The sequence below is a fragment of the Bufo gargarizans genome, chromosome 1 (genome assembly GCF_014858855.1).
Source record: "Bufo gargarizans isolate SCDJY-AF-19 chromosome 1, ASM1485885v1, whole genome shotgun sequence".
Taxonomy (NCBI): domain Eukaryota; kingdom Metazoa; phylum Chordata; class Amphibia; order Anura; family Bufonidae; genus Bufo; species Bufo gargarizans.
In genome coordinates this window covers 266,197,701-266,223,335 of record NC_058080.1, presented here as the reverse complement: position 1 = coordinate 266,223,335, position 25,635 = coordinate 266,197,701, and the positions used below count along the sequence as shown (strand labels likewise).

The following is a 25,635-nucleotide window of genomic DNA, read 5'->3' as shown; positions in this document are numbered from 1 at the left end:
AAGTCAACGGGTCCATATCCGCAGCATGGAGTTCACATGCAGGCTGCAACACAGGCTAAACGACCAAAAGGTTGTGTGACTGGGCCCTTAGTGCAAAATGGCCCTATTTAGACCCCATCCCTTTCTTGAGAAACTCCTGCCTGTTATTGACTGTCAGAAGAAAGTGGAGAAACTCTCGATTTACACCACTTTCTAGACAGATTTGTGGCACAGACACATTAGTAAATCAGGGCCAATGTCTGAAACCCCTATAACACAGAGGTTCACTGACTGTTTACCCAAGGTGCTCGATCAGAGACTGGATCAGTACAACTGTCTGTGTGGAATCTGTCCGTCTAATTGGCAGGAAGCCAGGAAACCCCAGAGCGGCCACTCATTTGTGACTGCAGCTGTAATGCAATCACACAGAAAGAAAGCTCAGTGGATGGCAGAATATGTAGTGGCATTAGAGCCCATACAGACTTCACATACCAGTTAAAGGGAAGGTCTGACAACTTCACCAAGGCGAAGTGGGTTAAAATAATAGGGAACAAACACTCCCCGATGAAAGGGATTGTCCAAGATACTTAAAACTGCAGCAGTGTCACAGATCACTGTGACGTGCACAGCACTGGAGAAGAACGAATGTACAACATCCTGTATTTTAGACCATTAGTGGCCTGTCTGAGACGCTGAATTATCTTGGACAACCCTTTTAATCCCGTGGTTTCCTAGTCCTCACTTCCAGTCTTTACAGCATGACTGCTACAGACAATCATTGGCTTCAGCAGTCTCATTCCATTTACCACTGCGACCGGTGACTCCCTGTAAAGGGGCCATCCATCAGCAATTATGACCATGCACAACTGCAGACAGCACTAGATAGAGGCTGAAAAGAGAAAGAGAAATTACCTTTTGTGGAATTTGTACTAACCAGGGTAGGGTGAATATGAAGTTTTATTCTGTCTGGTTCTGCTCCTCCAAAGGTCCTGGAGACAGGGCTTCACTTTACATTGAGCTGCTTCACAACCTTTCCCTCTACTTTAAGTGATAGCTTCTGGGGCCTCCTGTTTGGATGCTACAGTTGCCACTTCAGGCAGAAGGGAGGGACTACAAAACCGATCATTGTACTTCTGGGAGCAGAATCCAGCAGATTAAAACTTTATATTCCGCAAAAACGGGGGTCCGTAGGTCCGTGACCGTTTTTTGTCCGTGGGTCTTCCTTGATTTTTGGAGGATCCACGGACATGAAAAAATGAAGAAAGTTTGCCATTGAAATGATAGGAAAAAACGGAAACGGATCACGGATGCGGATGACAATCTTGTCTGCATCCATGTTTTTTCACGGACCCATTGACTTGAATGGGTCCGTGAAAAAAATAGGACAGGTCGTATTTTTTTCACGGCCAGGAAAAACGGATCACGGATGCGGCTGCCAAACGGTGCATTTTCAGATTTTTCCACGGGCCCATTGAAAGTCAATGGGTCCGCGAAAAAAAACGGAAAACGGCACAACGGCCACGGATGCACACAACGGTCGTGTGCATGAGGCCTAAGGCTGAGTTCACACCAGCGTTCAGCCTTTCCGTTCTCCTGCTCCGTTATAGGAGCAGGAGAACGGAAAGGACGGATTGGGCACATAACTGAGGCGAGCGGAGCCTACGGACCCCATAGACTATAATGGGGTCCGTTAGGTTTACGCTCAGAAAATGATTTTGGAGCGGAGACAAAAGTCCTGCATGCTGAGACAAAAGTCCTGTGTTTTCCAGGGTCCGGCCACCACCAAGCTCTCTCCCCATAGTGGTTAATAGGAGCGCACCACACTTGCGCGGCCACCGCTCCCATTCATTTCTATCAGGCCGACGGAAATAGCCAAGCCAGTGCTCGGCGATTTTCTGCAGCCCCATAGAAATGAATGGAGGGTGACTGCACATGTACAGTGCACCCTCCACAACTTTCGGGACTCAGTTCTCAGTGTACCTCTGGGACCCTATCAAAGAATGGGGGAATATCCTAGCAATATGCCCCACACTGTCTGAGATGGGAAAACACCTTTAACTTCTTAAGGGCCAAGAATTGAACCGATCATCACTAACATGCGTTCAGAAACACTTGTTCATCGGGTAAATGGATTGTTTGTGCAGAACAAAAAAAAATCCTTGTTTCCGGATGGCAGACCGTACTGTGTAAACAAGATCTGCTGCCAGGAAACAACAAGACAGTATGAGGAAGAGCAATGGCATTAGCGATAGCTCCTCCCCATACTGTGGCGGAGATCGCTGCATCTTTGTAAATACAGCCGTCTCCTCCGCTGGCGATCAGCAGATTGTCGGAAAGGAACACTTCCTTCACAGCAATCTGCTTGCACATCGTCCCGTGTAAAGGGAGAGTTTGCTTTAAAAGACTGTATGATCTGCTCACACTTCTATAAAGATTAGTCCAAATGCCATAGGTGAATCCATGACATTTCCATCTTAACTGCCATTCTATTGATTTTTTTTTATAGTAGTAAAAAGATGAGACAGTTTGTGCTTGTGAAGGATAACTTATAGTTATAGTTGTCTAATAGTAGTAGAGATACATACACCCTAAATGTACGGCGCACTGCTCAGGCAGGCACGGAAGCTGTGCTTGTCCATTCAGCGTCAGAGGCCCAGTTTTTTTTCCTGACAGCCTGGTGTAACCACAAGCATGGGAGAATACACAGATGCCAGCAAATTAACCCCTTGGATGCCGGAGTCAATGTTGACCACCACATTAAAAGGGTTTACAGAGAAAGGAAGCTCACTCTCTCCCCCAGCCCCTTAATAGGGGGTTTCCACTGTACGTGTACCTCATGGTCTCTGCAAATATGATGAAGTGCCTCAAAACCATTCCAGCAAAATCCATGCTCCAAAAGCCAAATGGGGCCTCCTGCCCTTCCAAGCCCTGTGTTGTTCCCATACAGCACCTTGCCTTCACATTTATGGCATTTCCGTACCCAGTAGAACCTATCAATTCACGTGGGGTCAGTTTTCAAGGGTTTCAGTTATCTGAGCCCAGAACCCCAACAGTTTTCAGCACATGATGTGTAAATCACTTTCTTTATTTAAACTTTGAGCCTCTGCAGTTGCTGTATCACCAAACTATGCGTCAAATGCACATGGTGCTCTCTCTCTTTTGAACCCTGCAGTGTGCCCAAACAGCATATATGGAGTTACCGTAATCAGGAGAAATGCATAACAAATTGTACGTTTTTGTCTCCTGTTAGCCCCTGTGAAAATAAAATCTGGGACTAAAGAAACATTTTATTGAAAGGAAAAAAAAAAAAAAAAAAAAAAAAAAAAGGACATTTTTCATAGCCACAGTCAAGTGTGTTCCTAAATTGTATGGAACTCCCTACATGGGGTGGTTTCCTAAACTGACTCACTTTTTGGGGGTTTTCACTATAGGAGTTCCTTGGGGCATTTTTAAATCATGCCTGAAAACCATTTTAGCAAAAAAGCCAAATCGCACTCCTTCCTTCTGAGCCCAGAGTGCTCATATGGCAGTCTACGATCTCAGTACGCATGCGCATATGTGCGAGTGTGCATATGTGATATGTCTGTCTCCCTCTCTATCTCTCTCCCTCTATCCATCCCTCCCCCCCTCTCCCTCTCTCTCCCTCTATCCCTCCCTCTCTCTCCCTCTCTCTCCCTCTATCCCTCCCTCTCTCTCCCTCTATCCCTCCCTCTCTCTCCCTCTATCCCTCCCTCTCTCTCCCTCTATCCCTCCCTCTCTCTCCCTCTATCCCTCCCTCTCTCTCCCTCTATCCCTCCCTCTCTCTCCCTCTATCCCTCCCTCTCTCTCCCTCTATCCCTCCCTCTCTCTCCCTCTATCCCTCCCTCTCTCTCCCTCTATCCCTCCCTCTCTCTCCCTCTATCCCTCCCTCTCCCTCTATCCCTCCCTCTCTCTCCCTCTATCCCTCCCTCTCTCTCCCTCTATCCCTCCCTCTCTCTCCCTCTATCCCTCCCTCTCTCTCCCTCTATCCCTCTATCCCTCCCTCCCTCTATCCATCCCTCCCTCTATCCATCCCTCCCTCTCCCTCTATCCATCCCTCCCTCTCCCTCTATCCATCCCTCACTCTCCCTCTATCCATCCCTCGCTCTCCCTCTATCCATCCCTCCCTCTCCCTCTATCCATCCCTCCCTCTCCCTCTATCCATCCCTCCCTCTCCCTCTATCCATCCCTCCCTCTCCATCTCTATAGAGAGATAGATATATTTTGCTGTTAACCCTTGCTGCATTACAAGACAAATGGCTTAAAATTGAAAATCTGCAAGAAAAGTGAAATTTTGACATTTTTATTTTCCTGTAATTCCTGTGGAACACCTAAACAGTAAACAAATGTGGTCATTTATCAAACTGGTGTAAATTAGAACTGGCTTAGTTGCCCATAGCAACCAGATTCCACCTTTTATTATGGACAGCTCCTTTGGAAAATGAAAGGTGGAATCTGATTGGTTGCTATGGGTAACTAAGCCAGTTCTGCTTTACACCAATTTGATAAAAGGACCCCAAAAGTTTCTAAAATCAGTTTTGAATAATTTGAGGGGTATAGTTACTAAAATGTGGTCATTTATGGGTGGTTTCCATTATGCAAGTCCCTCAAAATCACTTCGGTCCTTAAAGTCAGTGTTGAAAATTTTCTTTAAAATTGTGAAAAATTCCTTCTAACATGCTAAAAAATAAAATGGCATTTACAAAATGTCAACATAAATTAGACATACAGGGAATGTTAACATTTATGAGATATCACGATTTTAAAATGAGAGAAATCCACATAAAAAGCAATTTTTTCCAGATTTTCTGTAAATTGTTTTTGTTTTATAAAGGTAAAAAAGTAAAACATATTGATCAAACATTAAGTACTGTTAAATCACGAAAATGTTAAAATCACTGAAAACTCCAGATCGCCCCACATAAAATGAGCGCTCACAACTCCGTAGACTTAAACATCAAAAAACTATGAGGGTCAGAATATGGTAAAGAAACGTTTTTTCTAAACTTTTTTTCTTTACTATACAAAGGTGGTATTGCTATAATCACACATTAAGAATTAAGGACACATAGGGAACGCCATAAAAATGAAACCCATTAAACCATGGCGGTATTCCAGGGTTATTTTTCTATTTCACCCCATTTGGAATTTTTCTGGTCTGCAAACTTGTCCTGTAAAAAACAAGCCCATATACAGCTATGTGAACAGAAAAAAGAGTGTTATAGGCAAGGAGTAAAAAGCAAAAATGCAACAATCACTGCATCATGAAGGGCTTAGGCTAAGGCCTCCTGCATACGAACGGATCCGCAAATAAACAAGAGCCGTTCGTGGGTATTCCGCACCATGGATGCGGACCCATTCACTTCAATGGGTCCACAAATCCGGAGGTGCGGAACGGTGTGTAACGGAAGCACGGAACGGACCCCTACAGAAGCACTAGGGAGTGCTTCTGTGTGGTTCCGTCCCGTACTTCCGCTCCGCAAAAAGATAGAACATGATGTCTTTTTTCGGAACAGGCAAATCGCGGACCCATTAAAGTGAATGGGTCCGCGATTCACTGCGGCTGCCTCGTCGGTGTTTGTGCATTGCGGCCCACAGGACGGCCACGGGGCACACGTGTGCAGGAGGCCTAAAAGGCCTAAATCAGGATTGAGTGCGTATATTCAGCGTGTATTTGTGTGCGGAAAATCAGCACCTTAGGTCATGTATTTTACAGTCTCATGATTTTTCAGTGCGGATTTTAAAATACACATCATATCAATTTACTTTATTTTTCCTGACCGGATTTCCTCCATTCACTTCAATGCATGCAAATCTGCACCAATTGATCCGAATTTGCCACACAGATTTCCTTGCAAACACCTGAGGATTTCAGTGTGGATTGTCCGCACATAAATCCTGAACGTGTGCATTTACCCCAAAAGGGTTTTTCCATGATTGACGGGGGCGAATTAAGTGAATGGGACGCATTCTAGTAATTACATTTGCTCGCTGTGATGTCTATTGAGAGCAGGTAAACAACGAAGGGAAGGCTGCGCTTGCACGGAGTGCAGCCTTCTCTTCAACCAGCTGATCGGCAGGGGTGTTGGACCCTCGCCAGTCTGATACTGAGGATAGGTCAATATTAAACTGATAAGGCCTCTTTCACACTTGCGTTGTCCGGATCTTGTGTACTCCACTTGCCGGAATTACACGCCGGAACCGGAAAAACACAAGTGTACTGAAAGCATTTGAAGACAGATCCGTCTTCAAAATGCTTTCAGTGTTACTATGGCACCCAGGATGCTATTAAAGTCCTGGTTGCCATAGTAGGAGCGGGGGAGCGGTATACTTACCATCCGTGCGGCTCCCGGGGCGCTCCAGAATGACGTCAGAGCGATCCATGCGCATGGATGACGTGCCATGCGATCACGTCATCCATGTGCCTGGGGCGCCCTGACGTCACTCTGGAGCGCCCCGGGAGCCGCACGGATGGTAAGTATGCTGCTCCCCCGCTCCCCGCTACACTTTACCATGGCTGCCAGGACTTTAGCGTCCCGGCAGCCATGGTAACCATTGTAAAAAAAGCTAAACATCGTATCCGGCAATGCGCCGAAACAACGTTTAGCTTAAGGCCGGATCCGGATCAATGCCTTTCAATGGGCATTCATTCCGGATCCGGCCTTGCGGCAAGTCTTCAGTTTTTTTGGCCGGAGCAAAAAGCGCAGCATGCTGCGGTATTTTCTCCGGCCAAAAAACGTTCCGTTCCGGAACTGAAGACATCCTGATGCATCCTGAACGGATTTCACTCCATTCAGAATGCATTAGGATAAAACTGATCAGGATTCTTCTGGCATAGAGCCCCGATGACGCAACTCTATGCCGGAAGACAATAACGCAGGTGTGAAAGAGCCCTAAGAACATATACTACACTTGATCTTAACCAAAAGGCAGAGACATGGAAAAGCGAAGGGGATAATAAACAAGATGGACCTTGTTACAATAAAGCAACACATCCACCATCTATCAGCCTGTCTGTGGGGCCGACTTACTGGATAGATAACCATTTCTTAAAGACAAAGTGGCACATTTACCAAGCCCAGCGTTTTCATGCCGGTCTCTGTTCCCCCTTGCTCTGCTGACGGATTAGCCTAATTTATGAAGTGTGCGCCTCATGATAAATTTGGTTAATCCTCCAGCAGCCGTGTGCCTGGTGGAGAAAGCAGGTGAGAGTACAATTCTACAGTCTCATTCACTTCAACGGGACAGGTCCTTCTTCACTTAAATAGAAGTATCCGTCTCCTTGGCGTGAATGGGTCGGTGGAATTGTATTTACACCTACTTGCCGCTGCAATGCCAACAGAGAGCCTGTAAACAGGGAAGATGACGCCATGTTCTCCACAAACAGCTGATTAGCTGAGGTGCCAGTAATCGGTATAGCCAAGCATGGTATACGTGGTGCGGATTCTCCACAGCAGAATCGAGTGCAGACAATCTACAGCGTTTAAAGTAAAAGCAGAGTGAATCAGATTTCAGAAATAAAAAATTCTGCTGTGCAATCCGACTAGTGCTGTGGGTTTCCAGTCTGCAGAATACTATACCGGTGCATGTTAATAAATCAGAATATCGAATAACCTACTCTCTGGATAGGTCATCAGTATGTGATCGCTGGCTGTAAGACACCTAGGACCACAGGTTGCACTACATTTTTTCCAGAAGAGAAAAAAAAATCCCTAATTTTGAGGAGTATATTTAGCTAAGGAGGAGGAACATATTTTGTGGTAATTCACATATATAATGCATAGGCCCACATAACGTTATGAGGCTGATATTGCTGCAGGGAAACCATTGCTAGTCTCCCATGCAGAAATAAATGTAGACAATTTTACATTTATCCAACATCATACACTAAATATAAGACCACTGCTGCCATACACTGCGCCCACCTGACGCTACTATATACATATTACATACACAGCTCTACCACATGCCCATTACACAGATATTTTACTATACACACATTGCACACAGCTCTGCTACTTGTGCACATTAAACACAGAAAACTGTACAATAGACTGGTTACACTGACATAGCCCTGCTTTAAACACACCTTCCATACATAAAGTACCTCTGCATTCTCCACCAGCACAGTCCTACAAGGAACCTGTGTTCCCCTAACTCCTCCCACACATGGTTGACGACATCACCACATGTCCTGTAACCACAATGTAGTGTTTAGTCCAGACTCAGGAGCTGCCCCTGGTGAGAGAGATGTCTGAGGGGCGGGCTTCATGTGTGCTGGACCTGGCAGCACATGCTTTTTGATCCTGGGGGGGTGCACTGCGCCACCAATGAAGATCATTAACATTTAATACATATACAAGAGGTGGGTGCCAGTGGCAGAATCACATAGCCGGCACCCAACCTCTGTGACAGGGAGCTGCAATCAGCAGCAGTTAACCCCCTGATCACAGCACCTTGTACGTTACTAGGCGCATTCGATACCGGGATTTGCCTTTTACCGTTACTAGGCTGCACAGTAGCACAGCCTAGTATCAGAGAACATGGCGTGCGCTGCTCTCAGTGCACTCAATGTTCCCTCAGCAGCACAGGGGAGATGGAAGCAGTCCCTCCCCTCTCATTGGTGGCAGCAGAAGCGGGGGGGGGGGGGGGGGGGTGGACTGCTTCCTTCTCCCCTGTGCTGCTGAGGGAACATGGAGCGCACGCCATGTTCTGTGATACTAGGCTGCGTTACGGTCTTTGCCTTTCGGTACTTGATTCAACTTTCTATTTTTCTATCTTGTACTGTTCTGTTGTACGATTGTGACCAATAAAATATTTTTATAAAATAAAAAAATACAAAGACCACCTTTTCCCGCTTCCTGCTCTGCAAATGTAGTGAATAAAATTGCTGGCCTAAGTGAAATGTCTGACTGCTGGAATAGTCATGTTGTATGTGTAGGACTAGAGGTCCGTGCTGTATAATGACACTGCTGATACACACAGTGATATTCCCCCTGCCTGTTCTTGTGCAATGCTCTGCAGGACTCCTCTTGTCTGTCGGATCAGTGTTTCAGGGCAAGGAGGGGAGATCCTGTGCCCAGCATGTCTCTTCACTGCCTGCAGCTGCTCAGCAAAGCCTCTAGCCCCGAGTCTGTGCTGCTAGTGGTGAAAGACTTGTGCACAAAACATCAGAGCAGGGGAGAAGCTGACATGACAGGTCAATGCGACCCTCAATGAAATCTGAGAAAGGAGCCACTGCAGATGAAGTGAATTGTAAGCCCCTTACATTTGGTTAGCTAGAAACAAACTTACAAAAAAAAAAATAATAATAATAAACTTGGACAACCCCTTTAATGAAAACCTAAGGGCTCATGCACACAGCCGTTGTGCGGCTGTTACGTGCATTGAGGACCGCAATTGCAGTACCCAATGCACAGGCAACAGCCGTGCAGCAGGCCGGACCCATTCAACTTGAATGGGTCCATGGTCTGTCCACACCGCAAAAAAAATATGACGTCATATTTATTTGCGGTGCGGAACAACGGAAAGAAACACCACGGAAGCACTCCGTAGTGCTTCCGGTGTTCCGTTCTGTGACTCCGTTCCACATCTCCCGAATTGTGGACCCATTCAAGTGAAAGGGTCCGCATCCGTGATGCACACGGCCGGCAGCCATGGATTGCAGACCCGCCGTTTGCGGGCCGCAATACGGCCACGGCCGCCCATGTACATGAGGCCTAATCCGGAGTGCTCTACACCTCTGACTGGACCGAAGGTTTACCTTCCAACAAGACAATGACCCTAAGCACACAGCCAAGACATCACAAGAGTGGCTTAAAGGGCTTCTGTCACCCCACTAAAGTGATATTTTTTTTTTTGGGCTAGTGAAATTAGTTATATTGCGATATATGACAATATAATTGTGTTACTTTGATCCAGCAGTTTCTGCAAAAAACGAAGTTTTATAATATGTAAATTCGGTCTCTACCAGCAAGTAGGGCGTCTACTTGCTGGTAGCTGCTGCAGAAATCCGCCCCCTTGTCGTGTTGATTGACAGGGCCAGCCGGGATCTCCTCCTCCGGCCAGCCCTGTCGGCATTTCAAAAATCGCGCGCCTGTGTGGATTCGGCGCAGGCGCTCCGAGATGAGGAGGCTCGTCTCCTCAGCACTCCCTCAGTGCGCCTGCGCCGATGACGTCTTCTATTTCGGTGAGGGAGTTCTGAGGAGACGAGCCTCCTCATCTCAGAGCGCCTGCGCCGAATCCACACAGGCGCGCGATTTTTGAAATGCCGACAGGGCTGGCCGGAGGAGGAGATCCCGGCTGGCCCTGTCAATCAACACGACGAGGGGGCGGATTTCTGCAGCAGCTACCAGCAAGTAGCCGCCCTACTTGCTGGTAGAGACCAAATTTACATATATTAAAACTTCGTTTTTTGCAGAAACTGCTGGATCAAAGTAACACAATTATATTGCCATATATCGCAATATAACTAATTTCACTAGCCCAAAAAAAAAAATCACTTTAGTGGGGTGACAGAAGCCCTTTAAAGGGTTTCTGTCACCTGAAAAATGGGTATTAAGCTGGCTGACATTAGTGATGTGCCTATGTCAGTTGAACATAACTATATTAGTGCCATCTCATTGCCTGAAGCCTTTATTGAGAAAGCCAAACTTTTATAATATGCTAATTAGCCTCTAGGAGCAGGAACGGGGTGGATTGCACATGCTCCTAGAGGCTCTGTTTGTCTGCTGCTCTCCTTCTGCCAGCAGTGTATGCAGTATAAATCTCGCGCCGTTCAGTATTTGGCGCAGGCAGGGAAGGACACTTGGCGGCTGCTGGCTTCCTCACTGCGCCTGTGCCGAATACTTGACCGGCACGAGATTTACACTGCAGACACGGCCGGCAGGAGGAGAGCAGCGCTGCCCTGGCCCTGTCAATCAAGAGAAGAATGGCATGAAAAGAGGTGGGCAAAGCAGTTGCAACCTCCGCCCTGCTCCTAGAGGCTAATTAGCATATTTGTTTGTTTTTCTCAATAAAGGCTTTAGGCAATGAGATAGCACTAATATAGTTATGTTCAGCCAGCTTAATACCCATTTTTCAGGTGACAGAAACCCTTTTAAAAGGACAACTCTGAATGACTTGAACCCAACTGAACATCTCTGGGAGACCTGAAAATGTCTGTCTGACAGTCCCCATCCAACTAAATACTGAGTAAAGTGTCGGAATACTTCTGTCAATGCAAGATTTTGGTTTTTACTTTAGATTGTTCATCCCAAACCACAGTCATTGTTCGCTGGCAGCAACACCCTCTTTAGACAGGGTAATGTGCTACTGGCAAACAATGGCCCAGATTTACTTAAAGAGGACCTTTCACCAGAATAAAAACATCTAAAACTATACAGACATGTAGAGCGGCGCCCAGGGATCCCCCTGCACTTACTGTTATACCTGGGCGCCGCTCCGTTCTCCCGGTATAGCATCCGGTATCTTCATAGTTAGGCTCCACCCAGGGGAACCTGCCGGCGTCTCCTTCTCCCATGCTGTAGCGCTGGCCAATCGCAGCGCTCAGCTCATAGCCTGAGAGTTGTTTTTTCTCTCTCAGGCTATGAGCTGAGCGTTGCGACTGACCAGCGCTACAGCATGGGAGAAGGAGACGCCGGCAGGTTCCCCTGGGTGGAGCCTAACTATGAAGATACCGGATGCTATACCGGGAGAACGGAGCGGCGCCCAGGTATAACAGTAAGTGCAGGGGGATCCCTGGGCGCCGCTCTACATGTCTGTATAGTTAGTTTAGATGTTTTATTCTGGTGAAAGGTCCTCTTTAAGTGTCAGAGTCTAGAATCTGTCTAAAAAGTAGTACAACATGGTTGTCGATACCTTATTCCAGGGTTTGGCAGGAAGATGCTGTGCTTCATAGGAATGGGAGCTAGGCCAAAGACCCAACTTTTTGCTCCAAAATTGCCCCACGATTTAGGCATAAAATTCTGTCTTGAAGTAAGCAAAGCAGTCAGAGAAGTGTCTATCCCTGCTCCACATTTATCATCCTGCCTGACCCCTGAAATAAATCTGGTGCAGGTCTAGACAGCCTGTAAACTCATCCAAATTGATGGATGTCATCCATTCCAGCTAACCATTTGAGAAACTAGTGTGAACAATCACTGATCACAGATTTAAGTAATATCATGGTGGAATCATTTAGGTAAATCTCATGGGCGTCTAATAGTCTGCAAATCAGGGGTTAGTTCTCTTATGCATTAGGTCATCTGGCCTTGGGAGCAGACTAGCCCCATCATCCAGACCTGAGCCCCTGAACATAACGGGTCCAGACAATACAGGATATCGGCTCCAAGGCTGGTAATTTCGTACATACGGCCCCTAAACTGTACTACGTATATAGCTTATAGCACTCTGCATCGTGACTTTCTGTCCTGTTATGACCTTTGATCAGAGCTGTGTAGATACTGAAGGCTGGAATAATGACATCTACGACCCAGGTGACTGCAGGCCGAGCTGTATGTGTACTTACCTCCAGCAACAAAACCTATAGTCACGTGCATACAGACAAGCCGTCACTACAGATATTTCCACTGCATAACAAAATATACGTGTAAAGATTTATTCAGGATTTACCATAAGTGCGGACAATCCACACTGAAATCTGCAGGTGTTCGCAGGGAAATCCGTGCTGTCAATCCGCATCAACTGGTGCTGATTTGATGCAGATATTACTCTCCCCATTGAAGCGATAGGAGAAAACCAAAATAAATTGACATGCTGCAGATTTCAAACTCCGCACCATAGGTCACAAGCCTCATGGAAAAAAAATCTGCATGGTGTGCAGGAGAATTTCTAATTCTCATACATAAAATACAATGTACATGACCTACAGTGCAGATCTTCCGCACGCAAACCTGATCGCGTGCATTTAGCCTAAGATTTATTCTTCCAAACCTTATTAACTTTTCTAATGGAAAAGTTCTGTTGTTCCATTAGGGCAGAATGGTTGGCAGTGCCCTGACTGTACAGGAGACTGCTGAGCCATCACATACATGGACTAGTGCTGTCAGCTACTGGTGATCCTCCATCCAGTGCATTACCTGTTATGTCAGAGGCAGAGAACGCTCCAGTCAGAGACATGACGCTTGCCTCAGATTTCCTAGAGGTTTATCCTGTCCAATCTTACACTAATCCAACAGAATACAAATTGTGACACGCTCCATCAGATGGTCTTTCGGAATCCTCTATAATACCACGCCCCAGAGAGCACTATATGGCAGCACACACAGCCCCTGCTGCTAGAAGGCTTCAGCAATAAAGGGCTCGGACTGTCAGAAGATGTGGAGAGCTACACTATACCATACCTTCAGTGTTTTCCGTCAGAATATACCTGGGTATTACTCCTATGCACGCCTTCACACATGCCAGATTTAGTTGCAGAAAATCCCTGTGACAGATGAATGGTAGCACACAGATCTCTGGAAAGAGCATTCAGATGGGTGGAAATGATTTCCAGTTACATACATTTTCTTTCACAAGATCTGCAGTCTGTGACAGCACAGCGCAGTAGAGTTGTGGACCCCAGTACCAGACAGTCAGTCGTACATGCCACGGCGAGCTCTAATTAACCACTTCACATCCACCCGTAGGATATAAACGTCCTATGGGTGGATGTTTATCTCTGATCTGACTTTTCTGAACGTCTTTTCAGAGATGGCAGCTGTATGCTAATGGTGCAGCTGCCGAGCGGGGGGCCCGCTGTCAGTGACAGCAGGGCACCTCAGAAAGGAGGCAGGGCCAGTTCCCAGGTGTTCCTGCCTTCTAAATCGCTGCATACACAGCGCTCAGAAAGCGCAATGCAATTCCTGTCCCGGTGATCATGTGACCGCCAGGGCCGTGCAGGAGCTGTCGGGTCTTCTACAGATCTCGATCAGCCCTGCACTGAGGCTGTACAGCGCAGTATACCGCTGTACAGCCTCTCTGGGGGGTCTATTTCCCCTGTAACTGGGGCTACTATGTCAGCCCCAGTTACAGGAGAAATAAACGGTGAGAAGTAAAAGGTAAATGTCCCCCAGAGGTCTTGTATGACCTTATGGTGGACACAAAGTGAAAAATAAAAAAAATAAAGGTTTCACATGAAAAATAAAAAATAATAAGACATATTTGGTATTGCTGCGTCCATAACGGCCAGCTCTATAAATATATCACATAATCCACCCCGTCCAATAAACACCATAAAAAAAATAGTGTCAAACAAAAGCTATATTTGGCACTTTACATCACAAAAAGTACAACTCCAAATGATCAAAAAGGCGTATGTCCCACAAAATGGTACCAACAGTCACCTCACCCCAAAAAAAAAAAAAAAATTATCCCCTACATAAGAAAATCTCTAAAAGAATAAAAATAAAATATAGCTCTCAGAACATGGAGACATTAAAATTTGTTTCAAAAATGCTATTATTGTGTTAAAGTGAAATAAATAAATAAATAGTATACATTAGGGATCGACCGATATTGATTTTTTAGGTCCGATACCGATAATTTGTGAACTTTTAGGCCGATAGCCGATAATTTATACCGATATGTGAATTTTCATTTTTGAAAAAAAATAAAAAATTCCTGCTGAAAATGAATGTTTATTGTTAATGTGTATTTATTTTTTTTGTAAATCTTTCTTTTTCATTTATACTTAATATTTTTTTTTTTTTTTTTTTTTTTTTTTTTTAACTAACTTTTAGCCCCCTTAGGGACTAGAACCCTTGTCCTATTCACCCTGATAGAGATCTATCAGGGTGAATAGGAGCTCACACTGTCCCTGCTGCTCTGTGCTTTGTGCACAGAGCAGCATGGAGCTTACTATGGCAGCCAGGGCTTCAATAGCGTCCTGGCTGCCATGGTAACCGATCGGAGCCCCAGCATTACACTGCTGGGACTCCGATCGGAGAAGGAGGGGATCCTGTGGCCACTGCCACCAACGATCAATAGAGGGTGGGGGGGGGGGGGGGCACACTGCGCCACCAATGTTAGTTAATAGTGGGGTGGGGGGGCCGCGGGCGCACTGCGCCACCAATGTGGTTAATACTGGGGTGGGGGCCGCACTGCACCACCAATGTTAGTTAATACTGGGGTTGGGGGGCCGCGGGCGCACTGCGCCACCAATGTTGTTAATACTGGGGTGGGGGCCGCGGGCGTACTGCGCCACCAATGAAAATAAATCTCATTCATTCATATACAGGAGGCGGGAGCTGGCTGCAGAATCACATAGCCGGCTCCCGACCTCTATGAGCTGTAGCTGCGATCCGCGGCACCTGAGGGGTTAACTACCGTAGATCGCAGCTACAGCTCAGAGGTCGGGAGCCGGCTATGTGATTCTGCAGCTCCCGCCTCCTGTTCAATTTGAATAAATGAGTAAGTTAACATCATTGGTGGCGCAGTGGCCATAGCTCCTCCCCTCCTTTTGTTCCCTGTTCTCCCATTGGCTGCAGCGGCAGCAGCAGCACAAGGAGACACTGCTTCCTTCTCCCCTGTGCTGCAGAGGGAACACGGAGAGCGATGTCAGCAGCACGATCTGTGCTCCCGATTTGTTATCGGAATATCGGCAAAATAAATGCCGATACCGATAACAGTTAAAATCCTCAATATCGGCAAAACCGATAATCGGTCGATCCCTAGTATACATATTAGATATCGCCGCGTCCGTAACAAGCAGCTCTATAAAAATATCACATGACCTAACCCCTCAAGTGAACATCGTAATTTTTTTTACAAATTTAAAGTGCCAAAAAAAGCCATTTTTTGTCACCTTACATCACAAAAACTGCAACACCAAGCGATCAATAAGGCGTATGCCACTTAAATAGTACCAAACAGTCAACTCATCCCACAAAAAAAAAATTAGACTTTGCCTAAGAATCAGTCAAACAAATTTAAAAGCTATGGCCTTCAGACTATGGAGACACTAAAAAATATTTTTTTGTTTCAAAAATGTTATTGCGCAAGACTTAAATAAGTAAAAGTATACATATTCGGTATTGGCACATCCGTAAATTTGATCTATAAAAATTTCACATGACCTAATCCTTTAGGTGAACGCTGTAAAACTAAAATAAGCCCCTGCACCAGACTATCGGCAGAAAAATATATATATATATATATATATATTAATCTGGTGTTCGGAAAATGGAGACAAACATTTTTTTTCCCCAAAAATGCTTTATTATGTAAAACTGAAACATAGAAAGTAGACATATTTGATATCATTGCATCCGTAACTACTTGGTCTATAAAAATAGCACATGATCTACCCTGTGAGATGCTGTAAAAAATAAAAAAAACTGTGCCAAAACAGCCATTTTTTGGTTACTTTGCCCCACAAAAAAAAAAAATGTACCGTAATATAGAGCAATTAAAAATGATATGTACCCCAAAATAGTACCAATAAAACTGGAACCTTATCCCCTAGTTTCCAAAATGGGTTAACTTTTTGTGAGTTTCTACTGTAAGGGTGCATCAGGGGGGCTTCAAAACCAGTCCAGCAAAATCTGCCTTCCAAAAACCATACAGCGCTTCTTTTCTTCTGCGCCCTGCCATGTGCCCTCACATCAGTTTACGACCACATGTGGGGCGTTTCTGTAAACCACAGAATCAGGGTAATAAATATTGAGTTTTGTTTGACTGTTAACACTCGATGTGTTAAAGTAAAAAATCTGCCAAAAATGTGAAGTTTAGAAATGTCATCTCCATTTTCCTTTAAAGGGAACCTGTCACCGGGATTTTGTGCATAGAGCTCAGCACATGGGTTGCTAGATGGCCGCTAGCACATCTGCAATACGTAGTCCCCATAGCTGTGTGCTTTTATTGTGTAAAAAAAATAAAATATTATTCATTCAAAAAAAATGGGGGACAGATCCGTTTTCAATTGCACCATATAGTGTCAGTGAAAAACGGATCCGTCCTGGCATACAATGTAAGTCAATAGGGACGGATCCGTTTTTCACTGACACTATATGGTGCAATTGAAAACGGATCTGTCCCCCATTTTTTTTGAATGAATAATGTAAACGGATCCATTTTGAACAGATACAAGTGTTTGCATTATCGGTTCGGATCCGTCTGTGCAGATACAAGATGGATCTTCACCGAACGCCAGTGTGAAAGTATCCGTAGACTTGTGTGCAGTATTGTATGCCTCTGATCTCCTCCAGATTCATATGTAGGATTATCTCGTCAGATCCTGAATGAATGCTACCATCAAGTGCTTTTCTAGAATAAGCCCTGTAACCCAGCACCCCAGAGAGCACTATTGTTTGTTCCTAAAGCCATGTGGAGGTTTTGGATCCTCAGTAGTGCTGCTCTATACCATAGCTGTTGTGCTTTTAGTCAGAGTATACCTGTAGTTGCCTCGGTATTACTTCTACATCTTGACCAGAACCAGGCTTGGGTTGTTGAGGATTTTCAGTGCAGAATTTATGTAGAAGAACCCCAAATGAAGTTCATTGTAATGCACCAAATCCCTTAGGCCTCTTTCACAGGTGCTTTCCTTCCGGATGTGATGCAAGTAGCAAACGCATAGAATTCTGACCCATTCATTCCAATGCATCTCTGCGTTCAGGAAAAGTTGCAGCTTGTTCTCTATTGTGTTTTTCATGCAGCCCTGGCTCCATGCAAGACGATGGGGTTTGCATGAAAAAGTAATGCGTTCGCAGACAAAACTGATTGAACTTTCTTGCAGGACTATCTGTTTTTTCAGAACAGATCCTGACACAATCCGTATCACTTGTGTTAGAGGCCTTAGGCCGGGTTAACGTCACTGTTTAGTTTTCTGATCTGTGGTATAGAGCAGCACTACTGAGGATCCAAAACCTCCACATGGCTTTAGGAACAAACAATAGTGCTCTCTGGGGTGCTGGGTTACAGGGCTTATTCTAGAAAAGCACTTGATGGTAGCATTCATTCAGGATCTGACGAGATAATCCTACATATGAATCTGGAGGAGATCAGAGGCATACAATACTGCACACAAGTCTACGGATACTTTCACACTGGCGTTCGGTGAAGATCCATCTTGTATCTGCACAGACGGATCCGAACCGATAATGCAAACACTTGTATCTGTTCAAAACGGATCCGTTTACATTATTCATTCAAAAAAAAAAATGGGGGACAGATCCGTTTTCAATTGCACCATATAGTGTCAGTGAAAAACGGATCCGTCCCTATTGACTTACATTGTATGCCAGGACGGATCCGTTGGGCTCCACATCGCCAGGCGGACACCAAAACGCTGCAAGCTGCGTTTTAGTGACCGCCTAAAAAACGCAACGGAGACCAAACGCAGCCAAATTGATGCATTCTGAACAGAACCTTATCCATTCAGAATGCATTGGGGCTGAAACGGATCTCACAAGCGGACCCAGAAACGCCAGTGTGAAAGTAGCCTGTCCCCTTAGCAAGCACTCCTTGCTCTCTCACCTAATAGCTGCGGCCAAACTACTTATCCATCTTAAATGGCTTTCTGTTCAGGCCCCTACCGTACAAATGTGGAGAGATAAAGTGCAAGAAATCTGCAGATTTGAGGAATTGTCCAGTTGGGAGTCTTTGTCCCATGACAGATACATAACTACCTGGGCAAAATGGATCGATCACTCACAAGGGTGTTCTTCGGTCCTCTCCTCAGACCCTTAAAGGGAACCTGTCACCCACAAATCGCCTATTAAGCTGTTTACAGTACCTTATAGTGCTGTATAGTCGTTTCCTGATGCACTTTTTGTTAGTTTTGCAGCATGTATGCTCAGTCAGAAATCGATGTTATATTCAGCTGCTGCCCCGTGCTTCAAGTCAGGCTTGAAGTCACGGGGGCAGCGGCCTCGGCGTCTTACATGGCCCTCTCCCCGCCCCCTGCCTCTGTGACTGACAGCCGAAATCCGATTCCGGGACCGCGCTCAACGGCCGCATGCGCAGTAAAGGGCGGCAGGAGCGCGGTCCCGGCTGCCGCGCGTACTACGCGCCGTCTTACTTTCGCTGCACTGCGCATGCGCCCGACATCCTGTATCAAACGCGCCCGCGCCCAGATGCCGGGCGCGTTTGATACAGGATGTCGGGCGCATGCGCAGTGCGGCGAAAGTAAGACGGCGCGTAGTACGCGCGGCAGCCGGGACCGCGCTCCTGCCGCCCTTTACTGCGCATGCGGCCGTTGAGCGCGGTCCCGGAATCGGATTTCGGCTGTCAGTCACAGAGGCAGGGGGCGGGGAGAGGGCCATGTAAGACGCCGAGGCCGCTGCCCCCGTGACTTCAAGCCTGACTTGAAGCACGGGGCAGCAGCTGAATATAACATCGATTTCTGACTGAGCATACATGCTGCAAAACTAACAAAAAGTGCATCAGGAAACGACTATACAGCACTATAAGGTACTGTAAACAGCTTAATAGGCGATTTTTGGGTGACAGGTTCCCTTTAATTAGGTTCCCCTGATTGCTCCGCTGGTTGGTAGTACCGACACATCACAGCACTTTTTTAGGCAGCTCTGCTTTATTACATATGTAGATCACTCATTCATGTGGGGTAGGTATGGTTATCTCTTTTCATTTGATATGTCAAAGGTCATCTGTAATTGATCATGTATGCGTACACATGGCTTTATATTGCTATTCTATATAATGTCTACTGCTTTATGATCCAGGGGTATGTTGCCCCTTTTTGTATTTGATTCTGTTTTTATTTGATTCTGTTACCTCAATAAACAGAAACTTGAAAGAAAGTAGCCTAAGGCTACTTTCACACTCGCGGTTTGGGCAGATCAGTCATGGATCTGCAAAAAAGCTTCCGTTACAATAATGCAACCACATGCATCAGTCATGAACGGATCCGGTTGCATTATTTCTTCACTAGCCATAACGGATCCGTCTTGAACACCACTAAAAGTCAATGGAGGACGGATCAGTTTTCTATTGTGCCAGATTGTGTCATAGAAAACGGATCCATCCCCATTAACTTACATTGAGTGTCAGAACGGATCCGTTTGGCTCAGTTTCATCAGGCAGACAGCAAAACGCTGCAAGCAGTGTTCTAGTGTGCGCCTCCAGAGCGGAATGGAGACAAAACGGAGGCAAACTGATGCGTTCTGAGCGGATCCTTTTCCATTCAGAATGCATTAGGGCAAAACTGATAAGTTTGAACCGCTTGTGAGAGCCCTGAACGGATCTCAGAAACGGAAAGCCAAAACGTCAGTGTGAAAGTAGCCTAAGGGAGCACAATTAGCGCTCTGTTCAGTTTGGAGGTTGCATGGAGCCATCACACAACCATGTGCATGATATTTTTAAAGGGAATCTGTCACCATGAAAATGCAATGTAATCTGCAGGCAGCAACTTATAGAGCAGGATGAGCTGAGCAGGGTGATATATAGTCTTATGGGAACATCAGTATAATTTGTCATTTATTCGTGTACATTCCTGCTCATCCTGGGCTGTGAAGTCAGTGAGGAGTCCTATCAGTGACTGACCGCTATCTCTGTATACACAGTCATAGAGGGAAGGTTGTCAGTCACTGATAGGACCTCCTCCTTGTCTTCAGTCAGTGACTGACAGCTATCTCTGTATACATAGTCATAGAGTAGGACATCCTCCTTGTCATCAGTCAGTGACTGACAGCTATCTCTGTATACACAGTCATAGAGGGAAGGCTGTCAGTCACTGATAGGACCGTCTCCTTGTCTTCAGTCAGTGACTGACAGCTATCTCTGTATACATAGTCATAGAGTAGGACATCCTCCTTGTCATCAGTCAGTGACTGACAGCTATCTCTGTATACACAGTCATAGAGGGAAGGCTGTCAGTCACTGATAGGACCGTCTCCTTGTCTTCAGTCAGTGACTGACAGCTATCTCTGTATACATAGTCATAGAGTAGGACATCCTCCTTGTCATCAGTCAGTGACTGACAGCTATCTCTGTATACACAGTCATAGAGGGAAGGCTGTCAGTCACTGATAGGACCGTCTCCTTGTCTTCAGTCAGTGACTGACAGCTATCTCTGTATACACAGCCATAGAGGGAAGACTGTCAATCACTGATAGGACCTCCTCCTTGTCTTCAGTCAGTGATTGATAGCTATCTCTGTATACACAGTCATAGAGGGAAGGCTGTCAGTCACTGATAGGACCGTCTCCTTGTCTTCAGTCAGTGACTGACAGCTATCTCTGTATACACAGCCATAGAGGGAAGACTGTCAATCACTGATAGGACCTCCTCCTTGTCTTCAGTCAGTGATTGACAGCTATCTCTGTATACACAGTCATAGAGGGAAGGTTGTCAGTCACTGATAGGACCTCCTCCTTGTCTTCAGTCAGTGACTGACAGCTATCTCTGTATACATAGTCATAGAGTAGGACATCCTCCTTGTCATCAGTCAGTGACTGACAGCTATCTCTGTATACACAGTCATAGAGGGAAGGCTGTCAGTCACTGATAGGACCGTCTCCTTGTCTTCAGTCAGTGATTGATAGCTATCTTTGTATACACAGTCATAGAGGGAAGACTGTCAATCACTGATAGGATCTCCTCCTTGTCTTCAGTCAGTGACTGACAGCTATCTCTGTATACACAGCCATAGAGGGAAGGTTGTCAGTCACTGATAGGACCTCCTCCTTGTCTTCAGTCAGTGACTGACAGCTATCTCTGTATACACAGTCATAGAGGGGAGGCTGTCATCACTGATAGGACCGTCTCCTTGTCTTCAGTCAGTGACTGACAGCTATCTCTGTATACACAGTCATAGAGGGAAGGCTGTCAGTCACTGAGATGATCTCCTCCTTGTCTTCAGTCAGTGACTGACAGCTATCTCTGTATACACAGTCATAGAGGGAAGGCTGCCATCACTGATAGGACAACCTCCTTGTCTTCAGTCAGTGACTGACAGCTATCTCTGTACATATAGTCATAGAGGGAAGACTGTCAGTCACCAATAGGACCGCCTCCTTGTATTCAGTTAGTGATTGTGTATACAGGGATAGCTGTCAGTCATAGAGGGAAGACTGTCAGTCACTGATAGGACCAGCTTCTTGTCTTCACAGCCCAGAATGAGCAGGAATTAATTACATTTTAGGTTTTACTTAATCTTTTCCCAGCTCAGCTCCTCCTGTTCTATAGTAGGCTCCCTTTAAACTGACCAGTTGTTCCTATTGCCAACAGCTTTGCACACATTTACAACCATATACAGTCAGAAATCAGCAAAAGGGGTAGGGAACACAAGAGAAAAGCCCCTGGGAGAGACCCAGTTTGCCATATGCATCACTTAATGGTGGACTATGGCTGACTTGATCATTCGCACAAAGAACTGTACCAGCTATTGGCTAAAAACTGCCAAAAATCACCCGTTTAGACAGACCTACGCCATCTCTCTGCCCGGCTTAGGCTGGAGCGTTATGCCTAATTCCTGTTGGCTCTACGCTCCTCTTATTTCACTAGCTATGGTGCTGGATGGAGGACAGCATCAGTCCGTGTATGTGACGGCTCAGCACTTTCAGGAGGTTGCGTGCTCATCCAGTCTCCTGTACAGGAGAGAAGTCGGAGGGGGCGCAGGCAGAAATGGCAGCATGAGGCTGGGTTAAAATAAAATAACCTATTTTTAGCCCACAGGGACTTTTTCTTCACCTGGCCTACCGCTTTAAGCTGGCCATACATACTAGAGCTATGTCAGTCGAACCCACCATCTAAAGTGCGTGCTGTCATTCCGCCCCACTCCTGGCAGGTAATGTAGATAGGGGATAAGTAGTATTGAGCGAACTTGTGTTTTAGGTTCAGCGTCTAAAGTTCGGATTATCGAAGAATCGCGTAATGGATTCCGCTACCACAGACCATAAGGGAATTTAGAATCCATAACGAGATTCTTCGATAACCCGAACTTTAGACGCCGAACTTAAAACACAAGTTCGCTCAACACATTCTGGATTTTGATGCCCGATCCTTTGTGTCACGGGGAGATACGCCACTGCCAGGGGTGTCTGGGCCTTCTCCCCTTTCACTACATATGCATGCAGGGCCAAGTATGAACATGTATGAGAGTAGGGATGGGCGAATCAACCAGAGTTCTTCACCTGCTAGGGGCCGTCCCCGCTGCAGGACTGACAGGGCCAGACATCTCGCCCAGCACTGACAATGCTCCAAGTAGGCTTCAGGAGTAGTGTTCAGCGAACTTGTGTTTTAAGTTCGGCGTCTAAAGTTCGGGTTATCGAAGTATCCCGTTATGGATTCCGCTACCACAGACCATAGCGGGATACTTTGATAACCCGAACCCAAACTTTAGACGCCGAACTTAAAACACAAGTTCGCTCAATGCTATTCAGGAGCATCGCTGTTCACGCGCCACTAACCTGAAGCGGGGGGGGGGGGGGGGGAGGAGTCAGCCTTTTCTAGGTGAAGAACTCCGGTTGATGAGATTGATCCATACAACTGGCTCATCCCTACATAGGCGGAGGGAATCAAAAGAAATCGCCGTCGACCAAATGGTCATCTGCCCAACAGTTATCTCACGTATGGCCAGCTTTGGAGTCTGTTCACACTGATGTCAGTTTCTATTTTATCAGCTCCCAGTCCTGCTGTCCTGTAACATATTATATACACACACACAGGTCTATACGTCACAGGCGTATAGTGTCCCATGCCGCTACCCGTACACCTACGATAACCCCTGAATACTAGAAAGCAGCTTGTATACAATACGCAGAATGTAAGACCGCTACCGTCTCCGAGTCAGGAACAGCCCAACCCAGAAAGACCACCAAGTGAGTCATGCCCTGACAACGCTATGCAGATCTACTACACTTCTATGGCCACATGAACCCCTGAAGCCACATGGCAGCCCCCCTTTATCAGCCAGGCTAGCTACTGACAGGAAGTGTAGAAGCAAACATGTCAGGTGTCCAGCCCTGAGTGACCGAGCCGGCCTCACGTGTGCCCCAGGTACTGGCTGCCCCTCCCTCCCTGCAGCCCAGGACTCCCACCTCGGACACCTCTTCCTCCTCCTCGTCGTCGTCGTCCTCTTGGCTGCTGCTGCCGCCGCTCTCGCTGCTCTTGTCGGTGTCGCTGCTGCTGGCCGTGCGGCTGCTCCGGCTCCGCTTCTGCCTGCGGCTTCTCCCCGGAGGCCCGGCCCCAGTGGGTGAGGCCGGCAAGGCCCCAGCTCCCTGCTGTCTCCGCTGGCGCTGTTGCTTCTTCTTCAGCAGCAGGTCGCACATCCTGACCAAGCCCCTGGCAGATTTGCTTAGCTCCGCGGGTGCCTCGCTGGCTGCCCCGTGACTCCCGCTGCTGGTCCGGCTCGGACTTTTCTCTTGGTCGTCCTCACGGATTCCGCTCGTCTGCTGCGGCTCCTGGGCTGGCGGTAACGGCGGCTCCATCATCATCATGTCTCTCTGGCCTCCTCCTCCTCCTCCTCTCAGACACTGCGTTGCCTCTCCAGGCAGGATCTCGCGAGAGTTCTGACGTCACCGAGTTCTCACGAACCGGACCTGCAAAAAGAGAGGGGGTGGGGTGACTATGTGGGCGCACGCAGATAAGGCGCTGCTTACAGTCAATACTCTGCTTTATTCATTGCTGCCACTAGCGGCGGCGGCTGCTTTTATTTCACGTCCCTCAACCACATTTACTCAGCGCGCTCTACGTATACATATATTTACACGGATACGGCTCGAGCTCAGCTCCTCATTCGTCAGGCACACGGTCCCTGCGTATTCTGCGTGTCCCGTACAGTGTCCTCTGCGTCCCGCTTTAGCACTTCACACCCCGCCTCTTGCGTTCACGTGACGGCGCGGTGCACGCGCATGGCTGGTGGGGGGCAGTGTGGGGCGCGCGCTTCACTGGGGTCAGGTGAGGAGAAGATCCGGGACGTGCCGTGCGGCATCTTTCTCCTCATGTTATTCCCCACACAGGTGTATAACGTGAGGCAGTCAGCCTCCGCCTCATACCCTAATAACACACACAGGGTCGTGTCATAAAAAGGCTCTCAGACAGCTAGTGTGGGGAAAAGGGGCTGTTCACACATGGCAGACCAAAAGTTATCTGCGCCTATTATGTGAACTAAAATACAACTTTTTGCACCACCGTTCTGGTTTAGTATTTACCAATAGTTGGTATAGAATCACACAAAACTGCCCCCCCAGAAGCAGAGAAGTGGGCTCTAATGGGGGTACTATTACTTTGTGGCACACTAATGAGGGCATTACTATTACTGGGAGGGGCACTAATGAGGGCATTTCTATTACTGGGAGCCACAGTATGATAGCAACTTAACCTGTTGGGGACATAGGGCGTACCATTTCGGCATGATGTCCTAGTACTTAAGGACACATGACGTACCGGTACGTCATGTGTAGTTCCGATCACCGCTGCGCGGCTGGTGGTGATCGGAACAAGGTGCCTGCTCAAATCATTGAGCAGGCACCCTGGGATAATGCGCAGGGGCGTCCTGTGACCTCCCACCGTATCGGCGAAAACCGCAGGTCAATTCATACCTACATATTAGGTATCGCCGCGTCTGTATCGACCGACTCTATAAACATATCACATGACCTAACCGCTCAGATGAACACTGTAAAAAATAAAAACTGTGCTAAATAAACCATTTTTTTGTCACCTTACATCACTAAAAGTACAACAGCAAGCGATCAA

At 46.7% G+C, this 25,635-nt stretch overlaps 1 protein-coding gene and 1 non-coding gene across 5 annotated transcripts in view; both read right to left on the bottom strand.

Moving 5' to 3' along the window:
* Positions 1–24,777, bottom strand: part of ANKRD17 (ankyrin repeat domain 17) — a 127,620-nt gene extending 102,843 nt beyond the window's left edge. For all 4 annotated transcript variants that reach the window (XM_044302961.1, XM_044302966.1, XM_044302993.1 and 1 more), the window contains exons 1-2: positions 24,645–24,777; positions 23,976–24,476 (exon numbers count right to left, since the gene is read on the bottom strand). In XM_044302961.1, the coding sequence (XP_044158896.1) occupies positions 23,976–24,374 (399 nt within the window). In that variant the 5' untranslated portion in view covers positions 24,375–24,476; positions 24,645–24,777. The remainder of the gene's footprint in view (positions 1–23,975; positions 24,477–24,644) is intronic.
* LOC122925236 lies at positions 6,745–6,940 on the bottom strand. Its single transcript, XR_006387558.1, has one exon. It is a non-coding gene; the product is annotated as a U2 spliceosomal RNA (small nuclear RNA).
* Positions 24,778–25,635: the final 858 nt, after the last annotated feature.